The following is a 16,761-nucleotide window of genomic DNA, read 5'->3' on the forward strand; positions in this document are numbered from 1 at the left end:
AATGAAATTAAGGGTTGTCTGCCCAACCCAAATGTATAATCTGGCCTCTAGGAGGAGTTAAAAGAGTAAGCAAGAGTGGTTGATGTATTTTATCTATTTGTTTTAACTTTAATTGCCTTAAATTAGACTGTACTGTGCTTTTGCAACTGATGTTGTCTGATAGTTATTTTCCTTCTATGATGAATAAAGTGCTACTACTACTACATCTTCAATTTTTTATGTAAAATTACACCAATTTTCAAATATGAACTTTAACGGAGACCTGAAAGTACAGTTAAATGGAAAAATGGAACAAAAATCTCTGATACACTCATGACACATATCGATATTGTAAATGAACATTAAACGGGTTTGCTGGAGTCAGATCTGTAGGCTTTAAATTGATCAGAATTCTTTTCAAAATTCTATTTGAATCTCCAAGAAGATTTGAAATGGTTGGAATTATTCTCCATTTTCATTTGACCGAGGGCTGGTGACATCCATACCCTTGTCAAAAAGGAGAAATTTGGTATTTCGTTTTGACTATTGTTAAGGTTAAATGGGGTCTATAGAAGCCGGGGTGGGTACCTCTGCAGGTCAGGCCATTTCCAGTGTATCCTACAGGGCATCTGCTGCAGTGGAAGCCTCCTTCCTTGGCTGGCTCACACTGGACCCCTGGGAAGCAAGGCCGGTCCACGCATGACGTTGAAGCCTGGTCTGCTGATGCTCTAGTCCTGGCTCCTGGCTGGACTGTGGTATCTCTAGAGAAGGGGGAACCATTGAACCTCCTGCCCAGCGTCATGATGGGCAGGCCAGGTAAAACCTGCATGAATTGCTGGCCCTCTGACGGGAGTTCTGTCTCATCTCCATCTGCAGAGAACTCTGACTCAGAGAGGGAGAAGGAGAGAGCAGTGAGGGCTGCTGTCAGTGGAGGGGCGGGTTTAGGAGGTGTCCAAGGTTTGGTCTGCGTGGTCGCCGGGTGGACTGCCTGCTTGGACCGTGTCACTGCGCCTGGAACAGGGGAGGGGTGAGGAGCTGGCAAACTTATCTTGGAGGACTTGGTGGTCTGTTAGAAGAGAAGGGTAGAAGATGTTACAATATCTGTGCTGTGAGGAAGCTCACTGGATAATGAGAGGTAATTCCTACGTCAAATTAAACATTTTTCATTATTATTTTTTATTCATGAAAGATGGCAGATGACAATGACCTTTTACAATTTTCAATCATAATAATTATAATTATGGGGGTGTCCGGGTAGCGTAGCAGTCTATTCCATTGGCCACCAATCATCATCAGTTTGAATCCCTGCGTTAACTCCGGCTTGGTCGGGCGTCCCTACAGACACAATTGGCCATGTCTGCGGGTGGGAAACCGGATGTGGGTATGTGTCTTGGTCGATGCATTAGCACCTCCTCTGGTCAGTCGGGTTGCCTGTTTGGAGGGGAGGGGGAACTGGGGGGAATAGCGTGATCCTCCCATGCATTACATCCCCCTGGACAAACTCCTCACTGTCAGGTGAAAAGAAGTGGCTGGCGACTCCAAATGTATTGGAGTAAGCATGTGGTAGTCTGCAGCCCTCCCCGGATTGGCAGAGGGGGTGGAGCAGCGACCGGGACGGCTCAGAAGAATGGGGTAATTGGCCAGATACAATACAATTGGGGAGAAAAGGGGGGGGGGTAATATATATAATTAGGTAACATTGGTTTCAATATAACCTTAACCATTTACAAAAACAAAAAGACATTTCTGGCAAGTTTTTTCCAGTTTATTTTCCATTGAAAACTGTATATTTGTCAGTGGGGTATGAAATGGGGAGTTTCCTTAGTATAAAGAACCTGAACAGCTGCTTGGTCAGAATAATAAAATCCAGAAATGGTACACCAACCTTAGAGACAGTCACATGGGGCACAACAAACTCTGTGGGGGTTGTAATGCCGGTTCTGGTGTGAATCCTGGCATTGGTTCTGGGTTTAACACTTTGGCGAATGACATGGGCATCTGTGGTGAGACGGAGGGTGGCAGTCGACAGTTTAGAGACATCAGCAGTGGCGGTAACTGCCTCCCTCCTTCCTGTCCCTCCTCCACGGCCTGGTGTGAGACCTGGGCGCAGGTGGCTGGCTCTGGTAACAGACGAGGACAGGTGTTTGATTCCGTGCCGGGGGGGCAGAGGGGGAAGGTGGAGCTGGGAGACTTTACTTCCCCCACCGCCATTCGGGGATCGACTGCTCTTGCCTAGTGTCTGCTGCTGAGGCAGGTGGTTGGATACTGGAGGAAACAAGTAACAATAAATCAGTCGTTCAATCAGTTGATTTTTCATAGTGAAGGTTAAAAGAAGGCTATCACGGGCAGTGAGTAAATCAGAATCAGAACCAAGTTTATTTGGCCAACTATGTGTAGGCCAACACAAACAAGGAATTTGACTGCGGTTCCTTCATTGCTCTCCATGTAATTACACAGAATAGACATACAGCTAAAACAAAGACAACAAGGTAAACATAAACATTTAACTACTATGTACAGATATGGATGTATATAGAAAGAATATTGTAAAAAATGATGTCATAACAGGTAGACAATAGTGCAATGGTGCAGAGTGAAAAGATGCTGGATAAATGTGAGCAAGGTTACTTTATACACATGAGGTAGGTGGACATGACAGAATATGCATGTATACAATATACAGTACATACAGTGTGGTTATATAGAGATAGAAGAAAGAAAGAAAGCCACTTTAGTATTGTCATTGTACAGTTGTTTTTTTTTGGTTTTTTAGTTTTTTGGTTTTTTTTTTTGGCTACAATGAAATTTGTCTTCTGCATTTAATCCATCCTTTTGTACAGCAGCAGTGGGCAGCTGCAGCGCCCAGGGACCAACTCCAGTTCTTTTTCCTATTGCCTTGCTCAGGTGCACAGGCAAGAGTATTAACCCTAACATGCATGTCTTTTGATGGTGGGATTAAACTGCAGCACCCAGAGAAAACCCATGCAGACACGGGGAGAACATGCAAACTCCACACAGAAAGGACCTGGGACGGCCTGGGGTTCGATTTTAGGGCCTTCTTGCTGTGAGGCAACAGTGCTAACCACTGGGCCACCGTGCTGCTAGATAGATATAGATAATGTAGTATATAGTATTTGTAGGGACAGCGGATGTTCAGTGTTACAGGTACATTGCACAGGGATTGTTTCTGACACTGTATGACTGTTTTAAGTGTTCATCTGAGTAATGGCCTGCAGAAAGAAACTTTTCTGTATCTGGTTGTTTGGCATACATTGTTTTGTAGTTTTGTGGTTGCAGCCCGTAGACTGTGAAACAGCATTTCCCTCCCTGCAAGATCTGCCCCCTCCATCGACTCTCAAGTCTCAGCTCAAAACTTACTTTTATTCTCTAGCATTTGAATCCTCCTGATGTGGCTGATTTCTGGCTTGTGCCTGTGTCCATGTGTTGTTTATTCAGAGGGGAAGAGTTGGAACAGGTTGTGACCAGGATGTGATGGGTCTAAAATGATGTTGCCTGCCCGTTTCCTGACTCTGGAGCTGTATAAGCCCTGAATGGAGGGCAGGTTGGCACCAATGAGACTTAACTGTCCGTTGTCATCTGTCCCTGTCCTGTATGGTGACCGAGCCAACCCAGACGGTGATGGATGTGCAGAGAACAGACTGGATTATTGCAGAGTAGAACTGAATCAGCAGTTCCTGAGGCAGGTTGAACATCCTGAGCTAGCATAGAACATAAATCCTCTGCTGGGTTTTTGATGATTGTGTACATGTTGGGTGCCCACCTTGGGTCCTGGGGGATTATGGATCCCAGAAACCTGAAGGTTTCTACAGCAGACTCAGTGCTAGTTTTACAACCACTTTTATCCCTATCATCAACACAACTACCACTGCATTTGACTCTACTACAACTGTTACTACTGTTAACTCTTCTGCTGATATTACTGTCAAAATTACTATGACTGTTCCAAAGATTTCTATCAGTACTGGTATTACAGTACGTTCTGTAGTGATCAATCACTCATTTGAAACCGTCTGGTCATCAGATGCACGGTAATTAAAAATGCGCTGAGAATACATGCAGTAGTTTGACAACATCTATACGCCGCATTTTAAAACATTCTGCAAATGGACAGACGCAGTGTGAATGGTTTATAACTGTGTTTTAAAAACCAAAAATAACGGTGGTCAACTGAATTGAATTTTACAAACTGAAACTAGAGGAGTGCACCCAGTAGAGTGCAGATCTCCAAAATACATGCACACAGACAGAAAAACCAGTGGTCCTAGATCATATAGTCATAACTGACAGATACACACATGTGGATGTGCAGCCTCCTAGGTGGACCCTCGCACGAAAGCAACCAAGTCTGACATGAAATGACAGAGATCAAGCGATCATAATTTCAAAGCCCTGATTAAAAGACGTCAGATATGTTTAACGGTTGCGATTTTCATGATATAAAATGAATGAAGGGCAAATGGCTGCTCTGCTGATTCTTTCATTCATTCTATAGCAATAAAACAATGGTAAGAAAACCTAGCTCTGCCAGGGTAACTGTTTTGTAGCTACTGAGATGATTTCCAGCTGTGACTGATTAATCCTACTCTGGAAATTGTATTTTTATTGCAGAGTTTTAACACTGGAGACTGTGGCACATGGTAGCGAGGTGAATAAGGCCAATTATTTTTGATTCGTCCTGTTCCCCCTTGCTGGGATCAGCAGTGAATGATTTGCTGGCTTGCAAAATACAATCGACTTCTTATTTACTTTCAAGACTCATGCCCAAATGCGTAACGTTTTGGTTTTGACACTATCGCTGCCTGATCTGATTCAGCGGTAGATGTGAGTCACGCATGTGCACGGTTGACTCAGAGCGGGCAGCGATGGAAAGCAGCGTTGATCGAGCGAGCTAGAGAGCGAATAAAGAGAGGAAGCGGCCAAAGCGAGAACAAACGTTTTTCGAGGGTTTTTAATCACTGCAACCACGAGAGGTTCTTCACCATACGGGTTCTTTAAAACTCTTTAAAGCTCCAGTCATAACTGTGCGGAAACATTTTTAGGCTGACAGGTCCAGGAGTTTGCAAGATTAGCTGCGGACACACGCACACACATTTTCAAGAATAAGGGTGATGTACAGAGTTGTAGTAACTACAGAAGTATAAAGTTGATCAACCACAGAATGAAGATATGGGAAAGAATAGTGGAAGCTAGGTTAAGAGGAGAGGTGATGGGGGTGCCCGGTGGCTCACCTGGTAGAGCACATACCAAGGCTGAGTCCTTACCGCAGCGGCCTGGGTTCGAATCTAGCCTGGACCCTTTGCTGCATGTCATCCTCTCTCTCTCCCCTGAGTTTAAATACTCGGAGTCAACTGTTCAAAGTATTGCGGAGTGTGGAAGAGAGTGCAGGCAGGGTGGAGAAGAGTGTCAGGAGTGATTTATGACAGAAGGGTAGCAGCAAGAGTTAAAGGGAAGGTTTACAAGATGATAGTGAGACCAGCTACTATGTTATATGGTTTGGAGACACTGGCACTGGTGAAAAGAGAGGAGGTGGAGCTGGAGGTGGCGGAGTTGAAGATGCTAAGATACTGAAGAAGGACAGGATTAGGAACGATTATATTAGAGGGACACCTCAGGTTGGACGGTTTGGAGACAAAGCAAGAGAGGAAAGATTGAGATGGCTTGGACATGTGTGGAGGAGAGATGCTGGGTATATTGGGAGAAAGATGCTGAAGATGGAGCTGCCAGGCAAGAGGAAAAGAGGAAGGCCAAAGAGGAGGTTTATGGATGTGGTGAGGGAAGACATGCAGGTGGCTGTCGTAACAAAGAAAGATGCAGAGGACAGGAAGAGATGGAAATGGATGATCCGCTATGGCGACATTTAATTGTTACACTTACAAGTTAATGTTAAAAGTTATTTACATGAAAAACCATTTGATTTGTTTGTAATTAAAAGGGTTTTATTTACATGTATTTATATTTGAAAAAAAACACATGCTATCAACAAAATGGTGATTGTTTATATTGTTTTTGTTTCAGTTTTCACTCTGTCGGTGTAAGATGGTGTAAAGAGCCACAGTAAACACTAAGTAATGATTACTATGACTCAAGTCATAATTTTGCAAACGAGTTTAGCTAGTTGGATAGCTGCAGCTTCTACGCTGTAGTAAAGACAACATATCCATCCATCCATTATCTGAACCGCTTATCCTGCTCTCAGGGTCGCGGGGATGCAGGAGTCTATCCCAGCAGTCATTGGGTGGCAGGCAGGGAGACACCCTGGACAGGCCGCCAGTGTAACGCTGATCGTGTCATCCAGGCTATCACAGGGCCCACACACACACACACACACACACACATACACACATACCTAGGGACAATTTAGTATGGTCAGTTCACCTGATCTACATGTCTTTAGACTGTGGGAGGAAACCAGAGTCCCCGGAGGAAACCCATGCAGACACAGGGTTGGACTACCCCGGGGTTCAAACCCAGGACCTTCTTGCTGTGAGGCGACCACGCTAACCACTGCGCCACCGTGCCGCCCAAAGACAACATAGTTTTTTTCTTATAAATCAAACATTACTCAAACTCTATAAAAACTGAGATACCAGTTTTGGGAGGACACTCATTTTGTCATAAGTCTAATGAGAAGAAAGAAAATTCCCACCAGTTTTGGCCTTCTTTGTACAGACGCGTCCATTTCCATGGAGCCCAGGCGGGCAGCGGCCGCAGACGTAGCCGACGTGTGGCGGCCGGCGGTTGATGCACTGCACGCCGGGGAAGCAGGGCCTGGTGGCACACGTGAAGGACACGTTGACAGATGGGGACTGAGTGGACCCTGGGACACAAAGACTGTAGTTAGCCCATGAAGGATAGACTCTCCTCTATCCAGACAGCCAGAGCTGCCATCTTCACGGCATTCTTACAGCTACAATCCTGAAGTTGCCGTTTGTGGTTAACATATTGACACCTATGGTGGTACTAGTTACTGAACTGGTGTCTGTGCAGAATCTCAGAAGTTGATTCAAAATGAACCAAAGTCATCAGTGTTGTGTCAGCACCTTCCCCACTGCCAAACAAAAACAAAAAAAAAAAAAACATGGCTGAACCTGACTTTTACTTATTGATGTCATACTATCTGTTGGTAAAAGTTTTCTACCAGCGTGTTCTGTCATATTTGCTTGTTAACCACAACAGCTTCACTTTCTTTTCTCTTTTTTTTTTTGGACCCCCCCCCCTTTTCCTCCCCAATTGTATCCAGCCAATTACCCGACTCTTCCGAGCCATCCTGGTCACTGCTCCGCCCCCTCTGCCGATCCGGGGAGGGCTGTAGACTATCACGTCTCCTCCAATACATGTGGAGTCACCAGCCGCTTCTTTTCACCTGACAGTGAGGAGTTTCACCAGGGGGATGTAGTGTGTGGGAGGATCACGCTATTCCCTCCAGTTCCCCCTCCCCCTGATCAGGCCCCCCGACTAACCAGAGGAGGTGCTAGTGCAGCGACCAGGACACATACCCACATCCGGCTTCCCACCCACAGACAAGGCCAATTGTGTCTGTAGGGACACCCGACCATGCCGGAGGTAACACGGGGATTCGAACCGGAGATCCCTGTGTTGGTAGGCAACAAAATAGACAGCCACGCCACCGGGATGCCCCACAACTTCACTTTCTATTCAAACTTGGCACTACCTGCTTTATTCTAACTCATACTATGGCTGGCTAAGGTGAAGATATAAAACACTACTATATGCTGCATCATTTTTTCTGAGAAAGCCTAACCAGACATTAGTCATTAAAATTCTTCTTCTTCTTTCAACTTATTCCCTGTTTCTCAGGGGTCACCACAGTGGATTTTGTAGTTTCCATCAGTACCCTGTGAAGGCACAGCACCAAAGGCAGCCATTGTTAACCCAGGGCTTGACCAATCCGGTATGGAGCCTCTACCTATCTGGTATGGTCTTGTCAAGCCCCGTACTGATTTGGCAACATTTTATGTCGGATGCCCTTCCTGACACAACCACTAACCCTATCGATGGGAGCACAGGTAAAGCACTGGATGCCATCCCAGTATTCATAGACTTGCACCCATGCCCTTCGCCACAACATTAATCATTAAAATTAACAATTATTAAAACATTCATTTTTGAATATTTGTGGATTAGCTTTTAGTACTCCGGAATGGAAAATGCCAAAAAGGACATTTGTTTGCATGTAAATCTAAAGGAAAGTTGCTTTTAAACAAGTCACAGAAACCACAGCTGCAGTTGACGCCAGTGTTGGCTCACATTTTCTTGAGGAAGAACAAGACGAGTTGTTTGGCCACCATACAATGCTTTCTACTACATTTTTCTTGCTATTCGTCATCATACTATGGGCCATTTAACGTAACATTTACACAAGAAAAAAAGTCTTATGTGACCATTGCAACAAATGTGCTTTGTGCCCATTCAGTCTCCAGCAGCCAGCTCAGTGCCATAGATGGAAGATGACAGCAAAGAGAACAGAATAAAAATCTCTCAGTATGCCACAATCCTCTGTTATGAGGTGGTGAAAAGGTTCAGGGTAATGCTTTTCTGTGGACGCTGGTTCAAACCCTTAACTATCTTACTATCAGCTTCCTACTTCATAGAGGAGTACTATAAAACTGTCAGTGGGCCCTCTCTATTGTAACCCTGGTTTAAAACATCAAATCTACCCGTTGTATAATTCTCAGTAATGCTCCCTTTCCCTCCCCTTATGTCTACAGTTTTTAGACCCCAAGGAAAGTCGTCAATTGTATGTAAAAGTAAATGTTGTTAAATGTCTCTTTCATGTTTCGTTGTATCAGCGATGTTCTCTGTAATGAACATGGAGGACATGTTTGCTTGTATTCCAATCTGTTAAGCTATTGTAGCGAATTCAGGGGGCAGCCGGGAATCTGCCGCAGCCAGGACTCGAACCCGGATAGCCCGGACCACGGGCAACTGCAGTAACCAGTCAACTAAAGGGTCTGATCCATTAGCCAAGGGCTAGCGAGTCTAGTCATCCATGGTTGTTACACAACCCTCCTCCTTCGGGAAGCGCATCCCCTCGCTTCAGCATATCAGCTCCCTCACGTCTCTGGGCACATAGTCTTCCAGTGGCCTCATGGCTGCATCATCCCGCTTCTGACACCAATGTAGTGAATTCAGGGGGCAGCCAGCCAGCTGCCGCCGCAGCCAGGAATCAAACCTGGGTAGCCCAGACCACGGGCGACTGCACTAACCAGTCAACTAAAGGGTCTGCGCTTCAAACCCGGATAGCCTGGACCACGGGCGACTGCACTAACCAGTCCCAGTCAACTAATGGGTCAGACCCTTTAGTTGACTGGTTACTGCAGTCGCCCATGGTCTGGGCTATCCGGGTTTGATTCCTGGCTGTGGCGGATTCCCAGCTGCCCCCTGAATTTGCTGTAATATTTAGGATGAATTTTCCTCTGATATCACAATAAAAAATGTAAAAAAAATGTTTTAAAAACCACTACCCTCATATCATTTTCCTCAGTACTGCATAGATATATAATTTGAAACGCCCCTACCAGCTGGTGGTCTTCCATTCCCTGTTGGCTGGACTGCAACTGGCGTCTCGGTGATGGACTCCTTGAATTTGGCCAGATTATGTCCGGCTGGGTCTAGTGTTGTTCCTGGGCTGTCCTTGGCAGTTCCTGTTTCAGTATGAGAGGGTTCAGGGATAACTACCCCAGCATTCCTCAAAGTGTCTTTCTTGGTTTGTGACAGGTTGGGTGTAGTTCCTGAGATATTCCTCGAAGGGTTTGTGTGACTTTGGGAAGGGTTGAGGATAATTCCTGGAACCTTGCTCAAAGTGGAACTCTTGGTTTCGGACAGGTCTAGGACAATACCTGGGACTGTTTCAGTTGTGTTTGGTTTAGTCTGGGTGGAGCGAACACTTGAAGTCTTCCGGAAAGCGTCTGTCTTAGGTTTGGATGGTTGTTGGAGAACATCTGGGATCTTGTAGATGGTTGAACGAGGAGCAGATGGAGGAGTGGTGCCTTGCCTTAAAACTCCTGTATGGAGGGAGGGTAAGAGAGAGAGAGAGAGAGAGAGAGAGAGAGAGAGAGAGAGAGAGAGAGAGAGAGAGAGAGAGAGAGAGAGATGAGAGAGAGAGAGAGAGATGAGAGAGAGAGAGAGAGAGAGAGAGAGAGAGAGAGAACAGAGAGAGAGAGAGAGAGAGAGAGAGAGAGAGAGAGAACAGAGAGAGAGAGAGAACAGAGAGAAAGGACAGAAAGTGAACTATGGGCAGAAAGAGAGAAGCTTATAATGAATACAGTAGAACAGTAGTAAATATACTGTAACTGTAATAGCTTCAATTCTTAGACTGCCAACATTATAGACAAACAAAGGATGGAGGTCAAAGGTCAGACCCAGCACACTCAGACTGTGCAAAGACATGCGTGGTCCTAGACTGATAAGTAGATAATGTGGAGTAAAGGGGGAAACGTTTTACAAACAAAATCCCAGTGAAAATAAGGACGGTGAAATGGATTTTCAAACTCGTGTGTGTGTGTGTGTGTAGTGGTCCCAGTGAGGCATGGTTACCTCTCACAGCTTATCAACACATTTATGAGCAGCGCGGGCGCTAAAGCTAACAGTGAGCATAGCAGAGACGCTGATTGACGGTGACAGTCTGCAGTCATGGCAGTAAGTCAAACAAACTTTACAGCCAGTGTGTTTTTATATGATGATGTGGGTGTGTGCGTGTGCATATGCGTGTGCGTGTGTGTGCGTGTGTGTGTTGGGGGGTGGTGATTTCTAAAGTTGAACCCTATATACTGTAGTAGCCTTTGCACTTCGTCATGTATTTATACTGCATTATTAGTGAATGGGGTGGTAGCCACAGTAAAAATACCCTTTCATGTACTGTGCTGCTTCAGAATTATCTGCAGTAGTCTGCAGAATCTGGAATATTATACACAACGGTATCAAATCAGCACATTGTGGGGAAAAAAACTATACACTCAAACAATTTCCTTTCTCATTTCTTGCAAAACTCGAATGAAAACACAGCAGAAAAGTAAAACAAAATTCTAGCCTCAATTGTCCAAACAGACCATTTCTTTTATTTTGTAATTCAAATCTTCCAAAACGCCTCCTCTCGGGGAGTCGAAGTGCTTCAGACTCCGATAACGTCATCCGGAAATCCTACACGTGTATTTCATCAAACACACAAGGGCCACGACTGGTGCAGGGAATGTTATTTTACCACAAAATTTCTGCACATCAAGGCAAGTTACGTTTACTTAATTAAAAAAAAAGGAAAGAAATTTCGTCACAAAGAGCCTTTTTCATCGAGGCGTGCTGTTTGCTGCTGTGTTGAATCTACGGCAGCCCGCTGGATATTTATGACCACCATGGCGTGACTCCTGTGCAGCCCTGATAGACGATGTGTATTTTAGGCAACGAACCAAGGAGGGAGGTGAAACGAGTCGATCAAATGTCACTCGGCTTAAGATCAGAGGGCTGCAAGGAGGACCACAACGGAGAGGACTCTCCCAGACAAACCCAGGGTAGAGAAGGTTTTGCTATAAGAAATTTAAGTAATTACTTATATATGACAGAGCAAAATATACCAAAACTTGGAATGGAGAGGTTGTTACATGGGAACATGAGTTTAAGTAAGAACTGGCTCATACAGTATTTACTAGATTCCCAAACCCCCTGCCACCCACTCTCATGCTTCTTTACTCAGGCGTTGTTCACTTAACTTGACAGGTTTTGAAATGTACATTTCCATTCACTTTTGGTGTTTTGTTTGGCATGTATTTAATATTGTGATTTATATATATATACTATATTAATCCCCGTGGGGAAATTAAGCTCTGCATTTAACCCATCCTAGCTGTGTAGCTAGGAGCAGTGGGCAGCCGTCGTGCAGCACGCGGGGACCAACTCCAAATTCGTCTTGCCATGCCTCAGTCAGGGGCACAGACGGGAGTCTTTTTGATGGTGAGGGAAATCGGAGCAACCGGGGAAAACCCACTGCAGGCACGGGGAAACCCGTGTGTGTTCTCTGTGTGAAAACTCCACACAGAGAATGACCTAGGATGACCCCCAAGGTTGGACAAACCCGGGGTTCGAACCCAGGACCTTCTTGCTGTGAGGTGACAGCGCTAACCACTGGGCCACTATGCCGCCCACCGTGCCCGTGTTTCTGGCTGCATTACCATTTTCTACTCAGCATGACTACTTGTTGATTTTGAACCTCAAGTTTTAATATATACAGGTGCATCTCAAAAAATTAGAATATTGTGGAAAAGTTCATTATTTTCCGTAATTTAATTCAAAAAGTGAAACGTTCATATATTCTAGATTCGTTACACATAAAGTGAAATATGTCAAGCCTTTTTTGTTTTAACCTTGATGATTATGGCTTACAGCTCATGAAAATCAAAAATCCAGTGTCTCAAAATATTAGAATATTACATAAGACCAATCAAAAAAAGGATTTATAATACAGAAATGTCGACCTTCTGAAAAGTGTGTTCATTTATGCACTCAATACTTGGTCGGGGCTCCTTTTGCACGAATTACTGCATCAATGCGGCGTGGCATGGAGGCAATCAGTCTGTGGCACTGCTGAAGTGTTATGGAAGCCCAGGTTGCTTTGATGGTGGCCTTCAGCTCGTCTGCATTGTTGGGTCTGGTGTCTCTCATCTTCCTCTTGACAATACCCCGGTTCAGGTCAGGCGAGTTGGCTGGCCAATCAAGCACAGTAATACCATGGTAGTTTTGGCACTGTGGGCAGGTGTCAAGCCCTGCTGGAAAATGAAATCAGCATCTCCATAAAGCTTGTCAGCAGACGGAAGCATGAAGTGCTCTAAAATCTCCTGGTAGACGGCTGCATTGACTCTGGGCTTGATGAAACACAGTGGTCCAACACCAGCAGATGACATGGCACCCCAAATCACTGACTGTGGAAACTTCACACTGGACTTCAAGCAACTTGGATTCTGTGCCTCTCCACTCTTCCTCCAGACTCTGGGACCTTGATTTCCAAATGAAATGCAACATTTACTTTCATCTGAAAAGAGGACTTTGGACTGCTGACCAACGGTCCAGTTCTTTTTCTCCTTAGCCCAGGTAAGACGCTTCTGACATTGTCTGGTTCAGGAGTGGCTTGACACTAAGACTGTGACACTTGTAGCCCAGTTCCTGGGCATGTCTGTGCGTGGTGGCTCTTGGTGCACTGACACCAGCCTCAGTTCACTCCTTGTGAAGCCCCCCCAAGTTCTTGAATCGGCTTTGCTTGACAATCCGCTCAAGGCTGCGGTCATCCCTGTTGCTTGTGCACCTTTTCCTACCACACTTTTCCCTTCCAGTCAAATTTCCATGGATATGCTTTGATACAGCACTCTGCGAACAGCCAGCCCTTTCAGCAATGACCTTCTGTGGCTTATGGGGTATTGTCAAGAGGAAGATGAGAGACACCAGACCCAACAATGCAGACGAGCTGAAGGCCGCCATCAAAGCAACCTGGGCTTCCGTAACACTTCAGCAGTGCCACAGGCTGATTGCCTCCATGCCACGCCGCATTGATGCAGTAATTCGTGCAAAAGGAGCCCCGACCAAGTATTGAGTGCATAAATGAACACACTTTTCAGAAGGTCGACATTTCTGTATTATAAATCCTTTTTTTGATTGGTCTCATGTAATATTCTAATATTTTGAGATACTGGATTTTTGATTTTCATGAGCAGTAAGCCATAATCATCAAGATTAAAACAAAAAAGGCTTGACATATTTCATTTTATGTGTAACGAATCTAGAATATATGAAAGTTTCACTTTTTGAATTAAATTACGGAAAATAATGAACTTTTCCACAATATTCTAATTTTTTGAGATGCACCCGTACAGTGATTTTTGGTGATTGATTGGTGGAACTTGAAGACCAAGATACAAGTAGTGCTTTATAGTTCAGATACTCCACTTGACGGTGGGTTTTGTGTGGTCTAACTTTATACTGTTGAGTTGTGGCTTCATGTCGCTGTGTTGTGACTGCAGTTGTGTGATCGATAGTTGTTTCCTGATATGTTGTAGTGTTAAAACACCCCTGGGCGACCATAGGCAAGACACCAGACTTACCTTAAGATGCAGGCCCATGCTTACCTTTACACGCAGTCCCATTTCCCCTCATGCCTTTAGGGCAGGGGCCACAACTGAAGGAGCCAAAGCTGTTGAAACACTGGACTCCTGGGAAACAGGGCTTCCTCTCACATTCGTTAATGTCCTCCAAGCATGTTACACCTAGCAATGACACGCAGCAGAGATCAGTCACCACTTGTGATAATAGCTTTGTATCAGTCCTACACAAGGAACATCAGCTCCTGTCACCAAACAGATGGTTCAGGGTGTCTTTTTTATTTCAGTTAAACACCTATGCTAGGAATTCCCTGCAATACCATTGACATCCAATGCCGGATGCACATTTCTCATCTGTTGGTGCCCCTACTTTAGCTTATAAAACTTGTTATAAACTGTTTAGCTTCTAAAACTTGTTGGAGCCCCTACTTTAGCTTATAAAGTGGGTGTATGTATGTGGGCCACATATAAAATCAACACCATTTCAACGCTGGATTGCCTATCTCCTGACATAAGATACTAATCCCGTTTAGTGAAATACAGGAGGTTTGTGTTTGTGATATCAAATGTCTCATTAAATTCCATTTGATTTGCCAACAGTTATCAAAGTAACCAATGTATAACAAATACAGTGAAGATGATGAAAAACAGTTGCAGAAAGTGGTACTATCCCAGGTGGCATAGGGGTCTATTCCGTTGCCTAGCAACACGGGGATCGTTGGTTCGAATCCCCGTGTTGCTTCCGGCTTGGTTGGGCGTCCCTACAGACACAATTGGCCATGTCTGCAGGTGGGAAACTGGATGTGGGTATGTGTCCTGGTCACTGCACTAGCGCCTCCTCTGGTTGGTTGGGGCACCTGTTCGGGGGGGAGGGGGAACTGGGGGGAACAGCGTGATCCTCCCATGTGCTATGTCCCCCTGGTGAAACTCCTCACTGTCAAGTGAAAAGAAGAGGCTGGTAACTCCACATGTATTGGAGGAGGCATGTGGTAGTGTGCAGCCCTCCCTGGATTGGCAGAGGGTGGAGCGGCGACTGGGACGGCTCGGAAGAGTGGGGTAATTGGACGGGTACAACTGGAGAGAAAAAGGGAAGGAAAATCAAAACAAAAAAAAAACAATTATCTTAAAAAGGAAGTACCAACCTCTTAGTCCTGCGGGGCACTCGCACTTGTACCCGTCAGCCATGTTGACACACACGCCTGTCACGCACGGACTGGACGCACACCTGTCCATGCTCTCCTGGCAGAGGTCTCCGCCCGTCCCCTCCAGACAAACACACAGGAACCTCCCGCTGCCGGCAGGGAAACTGATGTCTGTCACACATGAGCCTCCGTTCTGACAGCCGCATGGCACCACAGCCACCTGGACCAGGGAGAGAGAGAGAGAGGGGAGAGAGAGAGAGAGAGAGAGAGAGAGAGAGAGAGAGAGAGAGAGAGAGAGAGAGAGAGAGAGAGAGAGAGAGAGAGAGAGAGAGAGAGAAAGTGTGTGTGTGTGTGTGTGTGTGTGTGTTTGCAGTTAAAGCCTCCAGATTATGACAGAAACCGGCATGCAAAGTCAGTCGAATCCCCACCAACCAACTCCGACCTACCACCCTGACATTTTTTTGACAATTTTGAACTATGCCTTCTCATAAATTATGCAGATATTACTGATTAAATTAACCGACGCCTACAAGCCATATGCAAATAAGCCTAATTAGAATCAATAACTACTGATTCAGGCTTGTGCGTAGGGAATGTTTTTGGAAACAAACATGAAGTGCAATCACTGATCTTCAACAGTTTGAGCTTTTGTGTAGTCTTCAGTGAAATATTGATGGTAGTAAAAAAAGGTAATGAGAGCTAATCCTGCAGTTATCTATTATGAAATATGCAAATTTAACCAATCACATCACATCTGAACCAGTTATGGGTTATGTATCCCAAGATAACAAGTCACCATTGCATTCTTGCTACTGACTTTTCATTTCTGAACAAAAGCTTCCCTCTTCTGTCCTCCACTCTTTACTCCCCCTCTCCTCTCTGATATGGGTCATCTTCATCATTTTACATTTGGTTCCAATCAGATTTTGAGAGGATTTATTATGGGGGTTTATGTCTCTGATGTTTGTTATGTACTTGAGTTTTGGTAGTGTTTGTCTGTCTATCTACCACCGACACTCATTACCTCCACTGTGGAAGTGCTTTGGGCATTGCACTCGTCCGACAGTGTGAAGCGGAAGAAGCACGCCCGTCTCTCCTCGGTGGGGACCCTCCAGATGAGGAGGCCGGCCGGCGAGAGGACAGCGTTGTCCGGCCCCTCCTCCAGCTGGAAGAGCAGGGCCGAGCCCTCGGGGTCTGACGCTGCGAACTGGAAGACAAAGTTCTCCCCCGCGAACGTACGCAGGTCGCCTTGAAGCCGGTGGAAGGTGGGCGGAGCGTTGACTGAGGGGGAGGAGCCAAGGAAAGAAATAGTGTTGACACTGGTTGTGTGAAGTGGTTTTATTATAGACTGGTTATGCAGAGATTGCGATGTTTGTTGTGGATTTTGATCGACATTGTGTTGTTGTTTTCAGAAATATCATTTGATAAATACTTTAAGTGGGAATACTATTAGTAAAATTTGTGAAGTGGGATTTATGTAGGTATACACACATACACATGCATGCATTTATGAGTTTAAA

General features: G+C 45.2%; 1 protein-coding gene across 1 annotated transcript in view; it reads right to left on the minus strand.

Moving 5' to 3' along the window:
• Positions 1-16,761, minus strand: part of si:ch211-246m6.5 (von Willebrand factor D and EGF domain-containing protein) — a 61,383-nt gene that overhangs the window by 7,903 nt on the left and 36,719 nt on the right. Inside the window, exons 17-23 of the mRNA XM_056301579.1 lie at positions 16,266-16,522; positions 15,242-15,461; positions 14,127-14,264; positions 9,540-10,025; positions 6,647-6,817; positions 1,865-2,244; positions 568-1,045 (exon numbers count right to left, since the gene is read on the minus strand). Coding sequence (XP_056157554.1) covers positions 568-1,045; positions 1,865-2,244; positions 6,647-6,817; positions 9,540-10,025; positions 14,127-14,264; positions 15,242-15,461; positions 16,266-16,522 — 2,130 coding nt within the window. The remainder of the gene's footprint in view (positions 1-567; positions 1,046-1,864; positions 2,245-6,646; positions 6,818-9,539; positions 10,026-14,126; positions 14,265-15,241; positions 15,462-16,265; positions 16,523-16,761) is intronic.

Source organism: Lampris incognitus, chromosome 21 (genome assembly GCF_029633865.1).
Source record: "Lampris incognitus isolate fLamInc1 chromosome 21, fLamInc1.hap2, whole genome shotgun sequence".
Taxonomy (NCBI): domain Eukaryota; kingdom Metazoa; phylum Chordata; class Actinopteri; order Lampriformes; family Lampridae; genus Lampris; species Lampris incognitus.